This window comes from Neofelis nebulosa, chromosome 7 (assembly GCF_028018385.1).
Source record: "Neofelis nebulosa isolate mNeoNeb1 chromosome 7, mNeoNeb1.pri, whole genome shotgun sequence".
NCBI classification, from domain to species: domain Eukaryota; kingdom Metazoa; phylum Chordata; class Mammalia; order Carnivora; family Felidae; genus Neofelis; species Neofelis nebulosa.
In genome coordinates, this window is record NC_080788.1 from 98,581,197 (window position 1) to 98,597,886 (window position 16,690).

Sequence of the window (16,690 nt, forward strand, 5' to 3'; positions counted from 1 at the left end):
TTTATATTTCAAGGGGCGCCTGGGTGGCTCAGTCGGTTAAGCGGCCGACTTCGGCTCGGGTCATGATCTCACAGTCCGTGAGTTCGAGCCCCGCGTCGGGCTCTGTGCTGACAGCTCAGAGCCTGGAGCCTGTTTCGGATTCTGTGTCTCCCTCTCTCTGACCCTTCCCCATTCATGCTCTGTCTCTCTCTGTCTCAAAAATAAATAACCGTTAAAAAAAAAAAAAATTTATATTTCAAGGTGAAATTTACATGAAATTTTATTTTGCCAAATAGTGTCAGGCATTTAAGAAAAACACTTTATTCATTTTTTTAATTTTATTTTTTATTTTTTAAAATTTACATCCAAATTAGTTAGCATGTAGTACAACAATGATTTCAGGAGTAGATTCCTTAGTGCCCCTTACCCATTTAGCCCATCCCCCCTCCCAAAACCCCTCCAGCAACCCTCAGTTTGTTCTCCATATTTATGAGTCTCTTCTGTTTTGTCCCCCTCCTTATGTTCATCTGTTTTGTATCTTAAAGTCCTCAGATGAGTGAAGTCATATGATTTTTGTCTTTCTCTGACTGACTAATTTCACTTAGTATAATACCCCTAGTTCCATCCACGTAGTTGCAAATGGCAAGATTTCATTCTTTTTGATTGCCAAGTAATACTCCAATACACACACACACACACACACACACACACATACATACCACATCTTTATCCATTCATCCATCGATGGACATTTGGGCTCTTTCCATACTTTGGACTTTTGTGAATTATTGAATTATAGTGCTGCTAAACAGGGGGGTGCATGTGTCCCTTCAAAACAGCACATCTGTATCCCTTGGATAAATGCCTAGTAGTGCAATCGCTGGGTCATAGGGTAGTTCTATTTTTAGTTTTTTGAGAAACTTCCATACTGTTTTCCAGAGTGGCTGCACCAGCTTGCACTGCCACCAACAATGCAAAAGAGATCCTCTTTCTCCGCATCCTCGCCACCATCTGTTGTTGCCTGAGTTGTTCATTTTAGCCATTCTGGCAGGTGTAAGGTGGTATCTCACTGTGGTTTTGATTTGTATTTCCCTGATGATGAGTGATGTTGAGCATTTTTTCATGTGTCGGTTGGCCATCTGGATGTCTTCTTTGGAGAAGTGTCTATTCATGCCTTTTGCCCATTTCTTCACTGGATTATTTGTCTTTTGGGTGTTGAGTTTGGTAAGTTCTTTATAGATTTTGATACTAACCCTTTAGCTGATATGTGATTTGCAAATATCTTATCCCATTCCATCAGTTGCCTTTTAGTTTTGCTGATTGTTTCCTTCTCTGTGCAGAAGCTTTTTATTTTGATGAGGTCCCAGTATTTCATTTTTGCTTTTGTTTCTCTTGCCTCTGGAGACATATTGAGTAAGAAGTTGCTGAGGCCAAGGTCAAAGAGGTTTTTGCCTGCTTTCTCCTCGAGGATTTTGATGGCTTCCTGTCTTGCATTTAGGTCTTTCATCCATTTTGAGTTTATTTTGTGCATGGTGTAAGAAAGTGGTCCAGGTTCATTCTGCTGCATGTCGCTGTCCAGTTTTCCCAGCACCACTTGCTGAAGAGACTATCTTTGTTCTACTGGATATTCTTTCCTGCTTTGTCAATGATTAGTTGGCCATACATTTTTAGGTCCATTTCTGGGTTCTCTATTCTGTTCCATCATTTTATTCATTTTTTAATGTTAGAGAGAGAGAGAGAGAGGGCGGGGGAGGGACAGAGAGAGAGGGGAGACACAGAATCTGAAGCAGGCTCCAGGCTCTGAGCTGGCAGCACAGAGCTCAATATGGGACTCTAACTCACAAACCATGAGATCATAACCTGAACCAGAGTCAAATCTCAACTGAGGGAGCCACCCAGGTACCCCTAAGAAAAACACTTTAAAAAGTAAAGGGAAACAAAAATAATATAAAAACAGGGAGGGGGACAAAACAGAAGAGACTCATAAATATGGAGAACAAACTGAGGGTTACTGGAGGGGTTGTGGGAGGGGGGATGGTCTAAATGGGTAAGGGGCATTAAGGAATCTACTCCTGAAATCATTGTTTCACTATATGCTAACTAATTTGGATGTATATTTTAAAAAATAAAAAGTAAAAGTAAAAGAGAAAGTAAAGATCAGGGTGAGTAAATTTCATTCTTGAAGAGCAGTATTTATCTCTAATCATTACTATTTACAATTAACTTTTTTTTAACGTTTATTTATTTTGAGAGAGAGAGAGAGAGCAATTAGTAGGGAAGGGTCAGAGAGAGAGGGAGAGGGAGAGGGAGAGGGAGAGGGAGAGAGAGAGAGAGAGAGAGAGAGAGAGAGAGAGAGAATACCAAGCAGACTTCAGGCTGTCAACACAGAGCCATACGTGGGGTTCGTCATCACCAACCGTGAGATCATGACTTGAGCTGAAACCAAAAGTCAGGTGCTTAACCAACTAAGTCACCCAGGCGTCCCTACAATGAACTTTTGCATCAGGGTGTTTATCGAATTATAGGGGTAATGGTGACTAGGTAGTCAGGTATTTCTCATACTGAGCATGAGTGTGACTTCCTTAGAGATGTTTCAAGTTTTGCACTCTGTTTCCTCCTCTCTGCCTGCAGGGTGGAGTCCCACCGCAGCCGCGAGCCGCGCACACGTGTGCAGTTCTTGGAAATAAGGGCTATATCTTTGGCGGACGTGTTTTGGTTAGTGTTTTTCATGAAAATGATATTTTTATGTGTGCTTCTGCTCACAAAAATTATTTTCTGATTTGGGGGAACAACTGAACATTCAAAGTATCTAGGTAAATAAAATACCATTCAATAATAAATTTTATTTATCTTCCATTCCCTAAACAGACTATACATGATTTATAAATCATATTTTAATGAGGAGAATCCTTCACTTCTGTGCATAACCAGAAAAGCTTAATGTTTTAACATTTAAATCCTATTAGTTTAAGGCCTTTTCTTCCTTTCTCCCTTGATACATTAATTGGGTAGCTCTATAGTAATTTGATTAATGCTTAGCATTGTTTCTTCATATGTAAACTTCTGATGCTAATAAGTAAAAATAAGTAAGATGGAGATAGTCTATCTTTAACCTGAAGTAATTTTAAAACCAAAATTTTAGTCCATGAAAAATGTGAAACAGGGACTAATTTAACACACTTTTATTTTAGCAAACTAGGATGAATGATTTACACAGTCTGAACTTAGATACCTGGACTTGGTCTGGAAGGTACGTTTGAAATTTAAGTATGTTTTAATCGAAAGGCATTTGTGTGTGTGTGTGTGTGTGTGTGTGTGTGTGTGTGTGTGTGTTTGGGATCATAATCCAAATTTGAGTTTCTAAAACTGAATTAGTATCTTTTTCCTTCAGATTATATGTCTAAGCAAGGAATATACAGATTTAAATGCAGAGTTTGTTCTTAACCGAATTATATAAAACATGAGAATACCAGAGTTTGAAACTTGATTATGTAAAAGTACTGGTTTTATTCTAAGTATTCTTGAGAACTGGCCAGTAGAGGAAACGAAGGAACAGTTTGTTGGTGTCATCACAAGTAAACAGATAATGAAGTATGTAAAAGATTTTTTTTTGTGGTTCAAAATATATATTTAACAATAGAATAAATATATTTAGGTATCACTTCAGCTGTTCATGTAGTGATATGGAATCAGAGCCATATATTATTCCAAAATAGAAATACCATTAAAAATGAAACTCCAAAAGTGCCAGGAAAAAAATATAGCAGATTGTCTTTAAAATCTTGGCATGGAGCAATCCCTATCAAAAGAACACCAACATTTTTCACAGAGCTAGAGCAAACAATCCTAAAATTTGTATGGAAGCACAAAGACCCCAAATAGCCAAAGCAATCCTGAAAAAGAAAACCAAAGCTGGAGGCATCACAATTCTGGATTCAAGCTGTTTTATAAAGCTGTAATCATCAAGACAGTATGGTACAGACACAAAAACAGACACCCAGATCAATGGAACAGAATAGAAAACCCAGAAGTGGACCCACAAATGTATGGCCAACTATTCTTTAAAGCAGTAAGGAATATCCAATGGAAAAAAGACAGTGTCTTCAGCAAATGGTGGTGGGACAGCGACCTGCAGAAGAATGAACCTGGAACACTTTCTTACACCATACACAAAAATAAACTCAAAATGGATGGAAGACCTAAACATAAGACAGGAAGCCATCAAAATCTTCGAGGAGAAAGCAGGCAAAAACCTCTTTGACCTTGGCCTCAGCAACTTCTTACTTGACCTGTCTCCAGAGACAAGGGAAACAAAAGCAAACATGAACTATTAGGACCTCATCAAGATAAAAACCTTCTGCACAGAGAAGGAAACAATCAGCAAAACTAAAAGGCAACTGATGGAATGGGATAAGATATTTGCAAATGACATATCAGCTAAAGTGTTAGTATCCAAAATCTATAAAGAACTTACCAAACTCAACACCCAAAAGACAAATAATCCAGTGAAGAAATGGGCAAAAGACATGAATAGACACTTCTCCAAAGAAGACATCCAGATAGCTAACAGACATATGAAAAAATGCTCAACATCACTCATCATCAGAGAAATACAAATCAAAACCACAATGAGATACCACCTCATACCTGTCAGAATGGCTAAAATGAACAACTCAGGCAACAACAGATACTGGCAAGGATGCGGAGAAAGAGGAACCCTTTTGCACTGCTGGTGGGAATGCAAACAGGTGCAGCCACCCTGGAAAATAGTATGGAGGTTTCTCAAAAAACTAAAAATAGAACTACCCTATGACCCAGAAATTGCACTACTAGGTATTTGTCCAAAGGATACAGGAGTGCTGTTTCAAAGGGGTACATGCACCCCAATGTTTATAGCAGTGCTATCGATAATAGCCAAAGTACAGAAAGAACCCAAATGTCCATCGACAGATGAATGGATAAAGAAGATGTGGTACATATATACAATGGAGTATTACTTGGCGATCAAAAAGAATGAAATCTTGCCATTTGGAACAATGTGTATGGAACTAGAGTGTATTATGCTAAGGGAAATAAGTCAGAGAAAGACAAATATCATATGGCTTCACTCATATGTGGAATTTAAGACACAAAACAGATGAACATAAGGAAAGGGAAGCAAAAATAATATAAAAACTGGGAAGGAGACACACCGTAAGATACTCTTAAATACAGAGAAGGAACTGAGGTTTGCTGAAGGAGGGGTGTTGGGTGGGGTGATGGCCTACATGGGCAATGGGTATTAAGCAGGGCACTTGTTGCTATGAGCCCTGGGTGTTATATGTAAGTGATAAATCACTAAATTCTGTTCTTGAAATCATTATTACCCTATATGTTAACTAGTTCGGATGTAAATTAAGAAAATAATAATAATTTAAAAATCTTGGCATGGAGAAAGTTTTCCCAAAAATGGTTATAAACCCAAAATTATTAAATAGAAGGACTGACTTATAAGATCACTTAAGAATTCAATTTTTCTGGGGGCCCCTGGGTGGCTCAGTTGGTTAAGGATCTGACTGTAGGTTTCAGCTTAGGTCATAATCTCACAGGTTTGTGAGTTTGAGCTCCGCTTAGGGCTCTGCACTGGCAGCTCAGAGCCTGCTTGGGATTTTCACTTTCCCTCTTTCTGCTCTCTCTCTCTCTATCAAAATAAATAAATGAATATTTTTAAAAATATTCTGTATGTAGTTTTCTGTATAGAAAACTATACCCAAGCTAAAAGAAAAATTGGAAAATACAAACAAAAAACAAACTGGAAGTCATATTGCAGTATTTTTAACAAGGCCTAAATCCACAAGAACTCAGAAAATCAGTAACAAAAGGACAAATAATCCAGCAGAAAAATGGGCAAAGGACATAAATGAACAACTCACAGAAGAAATACAAATGGGCAAAAATTATTTTAAAGAGATATTCAACTTCAGAGACAATCAAAGAAATGGAGCTAAAAATAATTACAAATGCCCAATGTGTGCTGAAGTTGTAACAACATAATTAGTGAGAACATAAATTGGTACAGTTTTTCTGGAAGGTAGTTTGGCAATATATTTAAAATGTAAAATGGAATTTCTGCTTTGATCCAGAGTTTCCCCAAAGACAGTAAGTGTGTGTGTGTTACAACATTATTATAAAAGCAAAAACTAGAGGTCAACCTTCATGTTCACATTTGGGGATTATTTAAATCATGGCACATTTGGCCAGTGGGCCATCATGCTTCCTTTACCAAAGAAAGTTACACTTCATAGAAATATTCTACAACATATTAGTTGAATGAAAAAAAAGTTGCAGAATAGAATGTATGATCCTATTTATGTATTTTTAATAAACATGTTTATATGTGTATTAAAGCCTAGAAAGATTATACCAAATTATTATTATTTCTCATTGCTAGAGGACAGGATTATAAGAGAACTCTCCTTTTTAAAAATACTTTTGGAGAGCCTGGGTGCCTCAGTTGGTTGAGCGTTCGACTTTGGCTCAGGTCATGATCTCACAGTTCGTGGGCTCGAGCCCCGCATTGGGCTCTGTGCTGACACCTTAGAGCCTGAAGCCTGCTTTGGATTCTGTGTCTCCCTCTCTCTCTACCTCTCTCCCACTCACCTCTGTCTCTCCCTCAAAAGTAAACATAGAAAAAAATAATAATAAAAATAAAAATATTTTTGTTGGGGTGCCTGGGTGGTCAGTCAGTTAGCGTCTGACTTCAGCTCAGGTCATGATCTCACAGTTCATGAGTTTGAGCCCCACGTCAGGCTCTGTGCTGATAGCTTAGAGCCTGGATCCTATTTCAGATTCTGTGTCTTCCTCTCTCTCTGCCCCTCCCCTGCCCACCTCTGTCTTTCTCTTTCTCAAAAATAAACATTAAAAAAATTTTTTTTTAATATATACATTTTTTTAAAATTTAATATTTATTTATTATTGAGAGACAGAGAGAGACAGAGCACGAGCATGGGAGGGGCAGAGAAAGAGGGAGACACAGACTCCGAAGCAAGCTCCAGGCTCTGAGCTGTCAGCACAGAGCCCAACGGGGGGCTCGAACCCACAAACCACGAGATCATGACCTGAGCTGAAGTCAGTCACTTAACCGACTGAGCAACCCAGGTGCCCCTAAAAAAAAAAAAAATGTGGTTGTTGAATGTTTTGTAACCAAAACGGTTCTTATAATCAATACAAAAAATAAAAATATTTCCATTTTAGAAAAAAATATCTTCCACAAATGGCCCGTATTATTCTGGAACATTCCAGAATGCTGAAGAATGATGCCTTCTCACCTCCTGAATTATGAGTTAAACTTTTGTACTTATGTTTGTAATTTTCTAAGAATAGGACAGTATTTTTTAAAAATCTTCAGAGGTTTGTCCTGGATCTGGAATGGCTCGCATGCTTTTATTTTGAAGCTAGAATAGCTAGCATTTTAAGGCAAAGAAACTTTGGGAAATCATACAGCAAGTAAACCAGAGTAAAAGGAACAACAACAAAATCCCATAATATCCTCAAGGAAATTAGCTGAAAATATAAAACTAAACATGGGCCAACAGTAAAAAGTTACAGACATGAAAATTGTTATGTTGAAAAACTGGGGAAGTTATACTGATTAAACAAGAATGATGTTGCATATGCATTGTGAATTAACTAGGACTTTTAAATTTTCAGTCTGTGTTCTGTAACCAGGTGGAATAGACACTAAGTGGAAAGATTATTTAAATTCATCTAAGGATTTAAGAATATTTTTAAAATCGTAATACAGGTGGAGTTCATAAAATCAGCTGTTTTTAAAAGTAGTGAAGGCAGTTTTTTCCCCTTTAATCTGAGATTATCAAAAACCTTTTTATTTTGACTAACACAGTACCTAGATTTTTCTATTTTTTTTCCCTTGCCACAGGATTCCTGTTAATGGAGAAACCCCCAAGCATCGGTCATGGCATACTTTAACACCAATAGCTGATGATAAACTTTTTCTATTTGGTGGACTAAGTGCAGACAATATTCCATTAAGTAAGTCAACTAAAGTGTAGCCTACAATTATTATCTCATTCTTTTTTCTTAATTGTATTTGATATTTAAGGTGTCTCTTTTTCAGATTTTCTGGTTTACCTTTATCCCCAACTGTATGATTGCATTAAGAATTAGAAAACCCTTTGCTTTAGTATCTTTGGCTCTCCATGTTCTCCTGTTTCCTAGATATATAGAAAAGAAAGGGTAGTTGAACCTAGATGAATTAAAGCCCCTTTCAACTATAATATTCTGTGATTCTGTGCCTTCCTGATTTTTTATCCCAGTACAGTGTAGGCTGGAATGGGGATTAGAACAGTCTCCCCCAGAAGGCTCTGGAAGTATAAGGTGGGAAGGCAGTTGCTTCTCTTTCTGTTCCAGAACTGTAAAGAAAGTGCTTAGCCAGAATTTTTAAACTCCTGTCACTGCTGATCCCAATAGCTATGGTTTTGTAATGCAGGTTTTTTTTTTTTTTTCAGCAGTAAAACTGTGGCATCAGGAAAGACAAATGACTAAGTATCCACTTCCTAGTTTGACATAGTTGATGTTTCATGTTTTCTTAACCCAGAAGTTTTCTGTGGCTAGAGGTGTTTTGATAAGAAACCTTATATACCATTAAACTCATTTATATAATTCCATATGGGATCTGGAAACACGTATTTATTTTTCAACAAAAATGCATCAAGCATCAGCTTTGCATCCAGCAGTCTGCTGGACAACAGACAAACTCCAGAGGCTGGTTAGAGAAACAAGGGTTTCTAGAAGGGGATGTTAGTTATTACAGATTATTATGCTTCTCCAATCTGAAGGTTCGTAATTAAAAGAGATTTGGAATCTAATAACTAACATCTATTTTTTCATTAGGGGTTGTTTAATAGAACATCTTTTTGAGCTCTACTGTTTCTAATTCCTATTTGCTGATTTTGGTCATTGGCCTGTGGGAAATTCTATGTCCTAACTCTTAGTCCAGTCAGTTTCCTCCTGTATAGATTTAGTGTAACATACTGGTATTACATGATACTTAGAAGTTATTTTAATCTTGTTGACTATGATAATGTCATTGTGATTATGTATGTGATAATGCCGTTGTCATTCTGGAAAAATATGTCTCCTTTTAAAAGCCATGTTTAGTGAGGTATATATGGGGAAAATGACAGGAGATCTAGGATTTGGTTTAGAATAACTGAGCCACAAGAGTAACAAAAAAGAGAGAAATGGAGAACATGTAGCAAAATCTTGATAGTTCTTGAACCTGAGATATGTGAGGGGTCATTATCATGTTCACTCTACCTCTCTATATCTTTGAAAATTTTTGTGAGAAAATATGCATACACACAAAAGATAGTTGCATAAATATAGCATGATAAATTTGGGGGGAAATGTACAAAGACCTAATCTTAATTTCTTAACTGTCATAATATTGCAGGTGATGGTTGGATTTATAATGTCACAACAAATTGTTGGAAACAACTTACACACTTACCTAAAACAAGACCCAGGTAAATATAGAACTTAAAGAATAGTAAAATAGTTAAGAATTAATCAAGTATTAAATATAGCACTGATTTTATAGTGTTTGCCTTTAAAATTGTAAATCATCAAGAAAGATATCTTTCAAATAAGCTTGATGTAACCCAAATAATTTAATAATCATTTCAAATTATATCTGATTGTTAAAAATCGTCTATTCTGTTTTCATCCATATTTGCATATTTGAAAATGTTACTCTTTTAGGTAACTGTATAATTTTGCCTCATAAATATGAAAAGCCTAAGAAATTGGAAGTATCATATAATGTTAATATTTTTAATAAGTAGACAAGAATGGATTTGGCTTTAGTAGTTATTTGTTTTTGGAAGAGGTTTATTGCAATTTAATGAGAAAATAACTTTCATGTTAATAAAATAGATGGCAGATATTTATTTTTATTAACTGATATATTCACTTATATGAATTTTTAAAAAAGAAACATGTTAGTTATTTTTGATGTATTATAGAGAAAAAATTGTAGAAACAGCATATTATTATTAGACTACAGTTGATCCTTGAACAACACAAGTTTGAACTGCATGGGTCCACTTATTATATGGATTTTTAAAATAAATAAAATACTATAAATATATTTTCCATATGATTTTCTTTTTTTCCCATATGATTTTCTCTTTTTTTTTTTTTTTTTTTTTTAATTTTTTTTTTCAACGTTTTTTATTTATTTTTGGGACAGAGAGAGACAAAGCATGAACGGGGCAGGGGCAGAGAGAGAGGGAGACACAGAATCGGAAACAGGCTCCAGGCTCCGAGCCATCAGCCCAGAGCCTGACGCGGGGCTCGAACTCACGGACCGCGAGATCGTGACCTGGCTGAAGTCGGACACTTAACCGACTGCGCCACTCAGGCGCCCCTCTTTTTTTTTTTCTAAGAGAGAGAGAGAGGGAGAGGGAGAGGGAGAGGTGCGTGGGGAGGGATAGAAGTTGAGAGAGAGAATTTCAGTCAGGCTCCATGCTCAGCAGGGAGCCTGACGCTGGGCTCAGTCACACGACTGTGAGATCATGATCTGAGCTGAAATCAAGAGTCAGATGCTAAGCTGACTGAGCCACCCAGGTGCCCCATCCCATATGATTTTCTTAATTACATTTTCTTTTTTGTAATTTGAGTGTAGCTGACACATGATGTTACATTAGTTTCAGTGTACAACATAGTGATTTGGCAAGTGTATACATTGTGTTACGCTCACCACAAGTATAGCTACCGTCTGTCACCATACAATGCTACTACAGTGCCATTGACTATATTCCCAATGCTGTACCTCTTATTCCCATGAGTTATTCATCTATTACTGGAAGCCTATATCTCCCACTTCCCTTCACCCATTTTTGAAAAATATTTATTTATTTATTTTGAGACAGAGAGAGAGAGTGGGGGAGGGGCAGAGAGAGAGGAAGAGAGAATCCTAAGCAGGCTCCATGCTGTCAGCACAGAGCCTGATGCAGGGCTTGATCCCACAAACCCATGAGATCCCGACCTGAGATGAAATCAAAAGTCAGAGGCTGAACCAACTGAGCCATCCAGGCACCCCATCCCTTCACCCATTTTGCCCATCCCTCCATTCCCTTTTCCTCTGTCAGTCATCAGTTGGTTCTCTGTATTCATAGGTCTGATTTTGGTTTTTATTAGTTTGTTTATTCATTTGTTTTGGTTTGTTAAGTAACATTTTCTTTAGCTTACTTATTGTGAAAATACAGTATATAAACCATATAACATACAAAATATGTATTAATTGACTATGTTATTTGTAAGGCTTCTGGTCAACTGTAGGCTATTAGTGGTTAAGTTTTCAGGATCCAAAAGTTACATGCAGATTTTCAGCTCTGTGGGGTATCAGTGCCCCAAACCTCGTGTTGTTCTAGGGTAAACTGTACAGAGAAAACAACATTAGTATTGTAATTCTTTTTTTTTTCCTAATTTGAGTGAGTAGTAATAAAGATATATTCATAGGAAATTGATAGTCAGAACATTTATAATCATTATAGTTGGTAATAGATTTTACTGTTTTCATGCCATGTATTTAAGGATTTTTTTGCTACAGATTATGTATACTAGTGTGAAGTCAACTTAATGACATGCATTTCAGAAGTTTAATAAATGACAATGAAGTAACTTACTTGAGAAAAATGCCTGAAAAAAATTGTATATATTTCAGTGTGTACATCTATATTAATATGCACAAAAAATTAGAGTTTATCATAATTACATAAGTGATTCTTATATTTTCGTGTGTAGAAATTCATTGTAATGTATTATTTTAGCAATTTGGATCTTTTGAAATGTATTTTTTAACTTAAATAGTTTCATATTAAGATATGGGAGCCCAGAGTTCTAGTCCTTGCTCAGCTACTACCTAGCTTTTTGGCTTTGGGAAAGTTACTTAAAGAAACTGAGCATTAATTTCTTCATCCCATGAAATGAGCAAGCTGGACTAGAGACATTCTTAGTTCTCTTACAGTTGTTTGATTGCATTAATATTGGGCCAAAGTGGTATTAAGAATATGTTTCATTTTTAAATTGCTCCTATTTTATAATTCTATCCTTAATAAGTAATTAGAGCAACACAACTATTATCAGTAATATATTAGTTAGAACTGAGCTATGTAAAGACATTTCTTTGAATTCAGCTGATGTGTCATGTAAATAATATGCTTTATTAGAATGTTTAGGTGATAAGTTTAGAACAGCTGTGAGAGGACATAAACTATCAGTCTGTAGACAAAACATCAGGTTGCAAGCTAGATGTCACCAAAATCAAGGCAGGAAAGGCTTTCCAGTGTTCTTCGATGATGAAGTCCAGGCCAGAGTTTCCCTAAGGCAGATAAGACAGAGGCAGATCTATCTTCAGGTATGAGGTGAGGAGGATACAGTTTAGTGTAAGGAGAACATATATATGTGGATGTATACTAATTTTTATGAGTGAGAGTTTACTTAACATCTGAATACGTTTTGTGCAAACTGTTCCAAGTTATACTTTAAAATGTGAACGGCCCAATTCTCCTCTTGTAATTCTGTGCAGGATTTCTCAACCTCGGCACCATTGACATTTTGGACCAAATTATTCTTTGTCATTAGTCCTTTGCAGTGTAAGATGTCTAGCAGCATCTTTGGCCTTTACCCACTAGATGCCAATAGTATTCCCCCACCCACCCACCTGGAGTTGTGACAGTCAAAAACATTGCAGATATTATCAAATGTCCCGTGGGGGCAAAAATCACCCTTGGTTGAGAACCACTGTTCCACAGTGTACCACCCTCTCCTCCAGGTCTCACTGTGGTTAGAGCAACGCTTCGGTGAAAGGCCAAGTACAAAGCCGTATCTAATTGCCTGTGTTAGTGGCTGTCAACAAGGATCCCTTTTTAAATGTGTCTGTGAAAGAAGTCCAATAAAGTATTGGCTTATGGAGCCTTAGGTACTTACTGTTGGGTCCCATGACTGTTGCCGAGGTTACACATGGCCATCTCTCCTGGAAATTAAGCATTCCTTATATTCCATTTCCTTTATCCAGTCCCCATCCCCGACCCCACAACATAATCTGGGTGTTGATGAAGGTTTATGTCAATTTATGTTCTAACATATAAGTTGGAGAATTGGGCAGAGTGTTTCCTAAATAAAATCTCTTATGGCTCAGTTCTATCCTGGGTCCCGAGTGCAACTGTCCTTGAATGTGTGAGTAATTGTGTGAGGAAAGTATTTGATTTAACAAATTGTGCATAACCCTACTGTTTGCACTTGCTAAAGTTAAGTGAAAAGGATTAATGTACTAAAAATAAGTTATGTGGTAATAAGGGTAATATGTAATTGTTTGGGATGTCTTTTGCTGCAGCAATTTGGTCTATTAAGAAAAGTCATCAAAATTCTCTTAGAGTCAAAGCGATGACTTTGTACATTTCTTGATTTAGCTTCTAAAATTGAGAAATTTATGTGTACTTTTTTTCCTGAGAGTTAGAGCTCCCAGAAATCTTGAATTTTACAAAACTTAAGATTATTCTTTGTAAATACTGTGAAATTGGAGATGACTATGAGCTATCAGACCATTTCAAAAAGAACATTAGATGCTCTACTCTTATGAAATAACTTGTTTATTTAATAATTGAATATGTAATGCTGGTTTTTGTATTTGCTTTTGTTAATCAAGAGTTTTGGAGCACCTTCTGTGTGCAGAACACAGTGTTTAGGTATTTTTGAAGAGAAGCATAAAATTAGATTACCCAGGTTCCAGCGGTGTGCTGGTAAAGGGCTAACAGCTGCTCTCCAGGAAAAGTAAAACCAAAAAGCCCAGCTTTGTAGCATTTTCTGGTTTCCATCATGGCCAGTTTCAAGCTACCAGCATGATGGCACTGAACATGGATTGGAAGAGGGATAGGCACAGTTGGTTTCAACTGGCTGCTAAGCCACTTCCAGCACACCACTGCCAAGATTTGACCTAAGGACCTCATGTGTGGACCTTTAGAAGACCCACACATCAAAGAATTAAAGGAGTGTATAGGACAGTTTATCTTCAAGTATAAGTCAGAAGATTATAAAATGTGTACATAAATGTTGAAAGGTGCTGACCAGAGAAAGTAACAGTCAATTAGTTTGGGTATTTGGAACACTTCCTGGGGATTTTGAGCCTGTGTTTAAGGCACTGCAAGAATGATTTATCATCCTAAGCATAAGAAATGGGGTGAGCAAAAGCCTAGAGATAGATAAACTTTTCTCTTAGGGGATGAAAATAAATGAACTTGGATGAAGTAGAGGGTTCACTGCAGGGGGGGAGGGGCCAATAATTAAAACTTGTGGGAAAAAATAGCTATTGGTTATGAATATTAGGCTAAGAAAAATGGCACAGATGTTTCCTGATCAGGACATGTGCATGGTTAAAAACATTTGAAAATGTTATTAATCAGCTAAATGTAGCTGAGAGAGATTAGAGACAGAAAAACGAAGAACATGTTATGGTATTTTGTACTCAGAGTGATAAGTAGTATGACAGTCTAAATGTGAAGGGAATGCCAGGTTGGGTTTGTCAGATGATGGAAACAGAGAACAGGAAAGAAAAGTAAAAAATGATGAAAACAGTAACATGGCAGAGAGTCCCAAGAAAATTGGGGAAAGTGTCCATTTAGCAACAGGATGATCAGTTCCTTTCTAACTAATTTATTTCAGTGAGAATATCTATGAGATAAAGAGGCTAGAAAAAGGTTGGGGGGGTATAACAGAAAAGAATTATTGGGTGGGGGGTCATTTTAATTGACATGATTTAATGAGGATCTAATCTTTTAGTGATTCTCGAGGAATATTCAAAATCTAACCTCTTTTAGGATATGCCAAAGTTCAAGTTCAGTCATGCCCATTTTGAAATAGATTAAATGTGAAAGTGTGCAATTTAAAATTGATTTATATGTAACATATGGTTTCTTTCTTCATAGTATTTTACTCTCCTTATAATTTTCAACTATAGGTTATGGCATACAGCCTGTTTGGGGAAAGAAAATGAAATAATGGTATTTGGTGGGAGCAAAGATGATTTACTTTCCTTGGATACAGTAAGAAAATTTCTTATCTAAATATTTCCTCTGAGTAGTTTTGTTATTTAAACTAAATGGCTATTTAACAAGATTGTTGATGTTCCCACATTGCAAAATATGGAAGAACATGAAATGTTACTCTGTGGTGTGACTAATCTTCAGAATGAGTGGCTTTTGTGAAGCATGTGAGGATATTTTGAGTCTACAAATCAAAATAGGTTTATTAACATCATTAGCCAAGTTACTTTTTTATTTTTATTTTTTTATTTTTAAAAAATTTTTAATGTTTATTTATTTTTGAGAGAGAGAGGAAGACAGAGTACAAGCAGGGGAGAGGCAGAGAAAACGACACAGAATCTGAAGCAGGCTCCAGGCTCTGAGCTGTCAGCACGGAGCCCGACATGTATTTTTTTAATTGAAAAAATTTTTTTAATGTTAATTTATTTTTGAAGGCGAGAGAGATAGTGTGTGAATGGGGGAGGGTCAGAGAAAGAGAGAGAGAGAGAGGGAGACACAGAATCTGAAGCAGGCTCCAGGCTCTGAGCTGTCAGCACAGAGCCTGATGCAGGGCTCGAACCCATGAACTGTGAGACCGTGACCTGAGCTGAAGTTGGACGCTTAACAGACTGAGCCACCCATGCACCCCCTTGTTTTTAAAAAAAATTTTTTAATGTTAATTTATTTCTTAAGGAGAGAGAGAATCTCATTGGTCAAATTATTAAGAAGACCTTTTAAAGGATGACTCTTCCCTTTTCTCTTTGAGTCTCACCATAGTATGGATGTTTATAATTTTATCGAATTAAAAGATTTGTAAGGTATAGTTGATATTTTATAAGAATGTATATAATGTATACATAAACTAAGTAGAGTAATAAGTACCCATGAAATTTACTACCTCCCTCGGTAACTACAACATCAATGCTAGCTAGCTTCTCCCGTCAAGAGGAAACTAGTTTGAAATTTTTAAGTGTATTTTCTCTCTACTTTATGTGTCTTTTGCCACTGCTTCACTCATTTTAATTTTAAGATTAAAGCATTGTCATTTTAAAATCTGATAAAACTAAGGCCAAAGAAATAAATGAATAGCATTTGGAGAGTGTTGTTCTTTCACTCCTAGCACCTTGGGAAGTTCAGAGCGAGGTGGCCATGCTCATACTGTGCTGTGTTGGGACAGGAGTTGGGCATTGGTTGCTCTGGTTTATATAGGACATTTGGGAATCGAGGGACTTGGAGCCATCAGGGAGAGTGTGCTCCGGCCAGAATCAGCCAAGTTGGTGCCAGCTCTCTGGTGGATATCTCTTCAGACTAGTTCTCTCTGGAGCTGCACCTGCCCAGTTGCAAACCCTGAAATGAGCTGGTTTCTCTCCAGGGGGGTTGGCTGAGTTTGCAGTTTTGGGGACTCCAATTTGAACGTTATGTATATTGAAAGTTTTAGAACTTTTTGGCTAAGAATTCAGTGCTTCAACAAAAGATCAAAACCACGACTTGGCATTTAATTAAAAAATAAACTTTGTGGTTTGTCTTCTTTTTCTTGGCACTAGAAATCGGTAGGATACAGAGTTTATCATTAAAACAGGAATTCTGATTAAAATCATCATAAATTATGGAATTCTAAAGACTTATTT

General features: G+C 36.7%; 1 protein-coding gene and 1 long non-coding RNA gene across 4 annotated transcripts in view; one reads left to right on the plus strand and one right to left on the minus strand.

The window, feature by feature from the left end:
* Nucleotides 1–16,690, plus strand: part of KLHDC1 (kelch domain containing 1) — a 54,928-nt gene that overhangs the window by 28,397 nt on the left and 9,841 nt on the right. For all 3 annotated transcript variants that reach the window (XM_058738971.1, XM_058738972.1, XM_058738973.1), the window contains exons 7-11: nucleotides 2,611–2,694; nucleotides 3,171–3,229; nucleotides 7,898–8,010; nucleotides 9,434–9,506; nucleotides 14,999–15,083. In XM_058738971.1, the coding sequence (XP_058594954.1) occupies nucleotides 2,611–2,694; nucleotides 3,171–3,229; nucleotides 7,898–8,010; nucleotides 9,434–9,506; nucleotides 14,999–15,083 (414 nt within the window). The remainder of the gene's footprint in view (nucleotides 1–2,610; nucleotides 2,695–3,170; nucleotides 3,230–7,897; nucleotides 8,011–9,433; nucleotides 9,507–14,998; nucleotides 15,084–16,690) is intronic.
* On the minus strand, nucleotides 12,186–13,021 carry LOC131517177 (uncharacterized). The gene is made up of 2 exons (XR_009264441.1): nucleotides 12,973–13,021; nucleotides 12,186–12,364 (listed from the first exon to the last, which is right to left on the minus strand). It is a non-coding gene; the product is annotated as an uncharacterized LOC131517177 (long non-coding RNA).